The sequence below is a fragment of the Mandrillus leucophaeus genome, unplaced genomic scaffold (assembly GCF_000951045.1).
Source record: "Mandrillus leucophaeus isolate KB7577 unplaced genomic scaffold, Mleu.le_1.0 Scaffold193, whole genome shotgun sequence".
Taxonomy (NCBI): domain Eukaryota; kingdom Metazoa; phylum Chordata; class Mammalia; order Primates; family Cercopithecidae; genus Mandrillus; species Mandrillus leucophaeus.
This window is the reverse complement of record NW_012101954.1, coordinates 295,802-300,345: the sequence shown is the minus strand read 5'-3', so window position 1 is coordinate 300,345 and position 4,544 is coordinate 295,802. Positions and strand designations below refer to the sequence as shown.

The 4,544-nt window shown below is 39.9% G+C and overlaps 1 protein-coding gene across 1 annotated transcript in view; it reads left to right on the top strand.

Annotated features, from left to right (window-relative positions):
- Positions 1–4,544, top strand: part of BLM (Bloom syndrome, RecQ helicase-like) — a 112,044-nt gene that overhangs the window by 96,195 nt on the left and 11,305 nt on the right. The window contains exons 18-19 of the mRNA XM_011978387.1: positions 3,105–3,304; positions 3,744–3,936. Coding sequence (XP_011833777.1) covers positions 3,105–3,304; positions 3,744–3,936 — 393 coding nt within the window. The remainder of the gene's footprint in view (positions 1–3,104; positions 3,305–3,743; positions 3,937–4,544) is intronic.

Here is a 4,544-nt window from a genome sequence, read left to right as displayed (position 1 = left end):
AAAAAAAGAGTTCGAGACCAGCCTGACCAGCAAGGAAAAACTCCGTCTCTACTAAAAATACAAAATAAGTTGGGTGTGGTGGCACGTGCCAGAAATCCCAGCTAGTCACGAGGCTGAGGCAGGAGAATTGCTTGAACCCAGAAGGTGGAGGTTGCGGTAAGCCAAGATCGCGCCATTGTACTCCAGCCTGGGCAACAAGAGTGAAACTCCATCTCAAAAAAAAAAAAAAAAAGTCAGGAGGAACAGGACCCACCCAACATACAGAGAGAGTAAGAAAGAAATGGTTTTATTGGTAACAGTGAAGAATGCAAACGTTACTTCTCAACAACAACAAAAAAAACAAAAAAAAACAACAACAACAAAAAAAGAGAGAGGCCCTTAGAAACTCCAGGGGAAAGATTATACAAGAGAGCAAGATCAAATATAAAACAAAGGAAGTTGTGGCCAGGTGCAGTGGCTCATGCCTGTAATCCCAGTACTTTGGGAGGCCAAGGTGGGTGTTTCACTTGAGGTCAGGATTTTCAGACCAGCCTGGCCAACATGGCAAAACCTCATCTCTACAAAAAAATACAAAAATTAGCCACGACTGATGGTGTGCGCCTGTAATCCCAGCTACGCAGGAGGCCGAGGCAGGAGAATCGCTTGAATCTGGGAGGCGGAGGTTGCAGTGAGCTGAGATCGCACCACTGCACTCCAGCCTGGGTGACAGAGCAAGACTCCATTTCAAAAAAAAAATTGTAACATGACTTTGAAGAATTAGTAAAATGTACAAAAAAAAATCCATTTGACATGGATGTGATAAACATTCTCCTTTTGGTTCCATAAGAGTCATGACATTGTTCGAATTAGGGAAGGAAATTTGTCATCATGTAAACAACGATTGAAATCAACATATAGACCTAAATGTGGTTACAGAACAGAACAGATGTAAATGTTAATATTGATGATGTAAAAGTAAAAGTACAATCACTAAAAATAAAAGAAGGCATATACAGGGAAGGCTTGGGTACTAATAACATCTCACATTGTGGGGCGGGATAGTGGTCAGAAGTTCTGTCTAAAGTTAGAAACATAATTAGTACATGACCCAGTAGTATCATATAACTAGCAAAATTCAGAGAAGAATGAAACAAAGTGGGGGTGGTATGAATGAGATAAATCCTCATCTTTCATAGTAAAGGGGCAAGGGCAATAGATAAATATCAGGCTATTGGACAGAAGGCAAGATTTCAGGTCCTTCTGGGTGTAGGTAACCACCTGAAGAGCTGAAAACAAAAACTGTTTAAAAAGTGATTCCCTTGGGGAAGGGAAGGATAAGTCAGGGGAATATTGCTTTTAATTATAAACCTTTCTGGCTGGGTACAGTGGCCCATGTCTGTAATTCCAGCACTTTGGGAGGCCAAGACAGGTGTGTTTCTTGAGCCCAGGAGTTCAAGATCAGCCTGAGCAACCTGGTGAAACCCTGTCTCTATCAAAAATACAAAAATTAGTCAAGCATGGTGGCACGCACCTGTAGTGCCAGCTACTCCAGAGGCTGAGGTGGGAGGATCACCTGCGCCCATGAGATTGAGGTGGCAGCGAGCTGTGATCCCGCCACTGTACCCCAGCCTGGGCAACAGAGCAAGACCCTGACTCAAAAAAAAAAAAAAAATTGCATTTCAGCCAGCTTTCTTAGTTGTCCTTAGCAGTAAGGTTGGTCCATGCCACTCAGCCTATCATTAGCAGAACAGTAGTCCTGTTTCTGTAATGTGACCTTTCAGGGACATACATTACTTAAAGAAAAAGTTGAATAATTCAAGATATATGGCCAGAAGCCATTTGAAATTGACAATAATATAATTATTTGGAACTCTTTAAAAACAGAGCTAAAGCTTTACATAATAACCATTAATTCTGATTATTATAAATGTCACAAGGTCTCTTAAGTAGATCGTTACAATAAAATTGTGTTTATAATGAAGACATTAACGTTACAGCAGCTTGTGAATGAAACAAAGGATCCAGCCAACTGTGGCTCTCGGCTGGTAAGAGAAAGAGGGAAATGTGTGTTCATATTCCTGTCTTCATCTCTCCCCTTGAGCACCTTATAGGGTGTTGTGCTTTTCTTTGAGAATTTGAATAGGCTTCATTAGTGAGGGTGACAAAAAGAATAGACTTAAATACTTGGATTATCAACTAGTAGCAGTTTTGATAACAGGGCCAGGGATAGTATTTATAAAACTGTCAAAAATTTTTTGTAGCCAGGTGCGGTGGCTCATGCCTGTAATCCCAATAGTTTGAGAAACCAGGGTGGGAGGATTGCTTGAGGCCAGGAGTTACAGACCAGCCTGAACAACATAGTGAGACCCTCGTCTCTACAAAAAAAATTAAATATTATAAAAGGACATAAAGAGTGTCACTGGATTGTTTGCAACTCAATGGATAAATACTTGAGGGAATGGATGGCCCATTCTCCATGATGTGCTTTTTTCACGCTGTATGCCTGTATCAAAATATCTCATGTACTACACAAATATATACACCTACTATGTACCTACAAAAATTAAAAAATTAATAAATACTAGATGCAGTTAAATATTTAAAATTTTTAAATAAGTGGGTGTGATGGACTGCACCTGTTATCTCAGCTAGTCAGGAGGCTGAGGCAGGAGGATCACTTGAGCCCAGGATTTTGAGACTGCAGTGAACCATGATTGCACCACTGCACTCCAGCCTCCACAATAGAGTGAGAACCTCTCTCTAAAAAAAAAAAAAAAAATTGTAACTAGGTAAGTAATGGACAGTTACTCTAATACATAGCACAGTGATAGAAAGCTTTAACGGTTTATGTAAACTCTTTCTTTGATTTATTTGCTCCAATATAATTTTGCTGCTGTTTTTTGTCCATGTGTATTATAAAAAGATAAGGAAAAGTACATACAACCATAGAAATTTTAGCGTTCTACTCAAATATTCTCATTTTACAGAAATGAGTGTCTGTGCCAGGGGTTTGTGATCTATTCCATCTGTCCAAACCTGTCCATAAATGACTTTTTAGCCTCTTCTGTTTGAGGGTGATGATATACCTACATTTACTCATCTTACTTCCTGAACCTTCTTATCAGGGAGTAAGAGTGCAAAAATCCAGTCAGGTATATTTGGAAAAGGATCTGCTTATTCACGACACAATGCCGAAAGACTTTTTAAAAAGCTGATACTTGACAAGATTTTGGATGAAGACTTATATATCAATGCCAATGACCAGGCAATCGCTTATGTGATGCTCGGAAATAAAGCCCAAACTGTACTAAATGGCAATTTAAAGGTATGGTATTTTTCATGTTTATTTTATTATCTCACAATGAGTTGAACCAAAATATATTACTGTGAAGTATAGTGTCTTTGTCCAAGCTTATAGATACTGAATTAATATGTACTGTTCTATATGAACATATTCTGTTCTTCTTAAATTGGAAAGCGATCTTAAAATTCAACCCAAGTAATGTCAAAAGTAATTTAATGGGTTATCAGGTCACTAAATTTTTATATATTCATTAAAGAAACATTTATCAAGAGGCTATTCTATGCTTGACACTAGAGATACAAAGATGGAGAATGCACAGCCCCTGTTCCCAGGGGGCTCACTCTCTGCGTGACAGAATAGAATTACCCCCAAAAAATGCAATTATGCATTAAGTAAAGCCCCTGTATGGGTACAAGTGCACATATACCCACTCCTATCATTTGTTTCTCTCTCATAAAAGGTAGACTTTATGGAAACAGAAAATTCCAGCAGTGTGAAAAAACAAAAAGCGTTAGTAGCAAAAGTATCTCAGAGGGAAGAGATGGTTAAAAAATGTCTTGGAGAACTTACAGAAGTCTGCAAATCTCTGGGGAAAGTTTTTGGTGTCCATTACTTCAATATTTTTAACACCGTCACTCTCAAGAAGCTTGCAGGTGAGTACGCATGTATCCTTTGTTACGTGGCACAGATTAATAGGCCAAAAGTTAATCTTGCTAGGAAACTCCTTAAGTGATAAATATATCTCAGTGGTTTGTTTCTTTTTGGGGTTGTTTGTTTTGAGACAGGGTCTAGCTATGTCACCCGGGCTGGAGTGCTGTGGTGTGATCATGGCTCACTGCAGCCTCAGCCTCCTGGGCTCAAGTGATCCTCCCACCTTAACTTCCCAAGTAGCTGGGACTACAGGTACATACCAGCATGCACAGTTAATTTTTGTATTTTTTCGTAGAGACAGAGTTTCACCATGTTGCCCAGTCTGGTCTCAAACTCTTGGCTTCAAGCGATCCTCCCGCCTCAGCCTGCCAGAGTGCTGGGATTACAGATAGGCATGAGCCACTGAGCCTGGCCTCAGTTGTTTTTATTTAATCTCTGGATTAAAATCTCAGAGAAACAATTGAAACTTACTCTTTTTCTGTTTGTTTTTGAGATGGTGTTTCACTCTTGTTGCCCAGGCTGGAGTGCAGTGACGCGATCTCAACTCATCACAACCTCTGCCTCCCGGGTTCAAGCGATTCTCCTGCCTCAGCCTCCCAAGTAGCTGGGA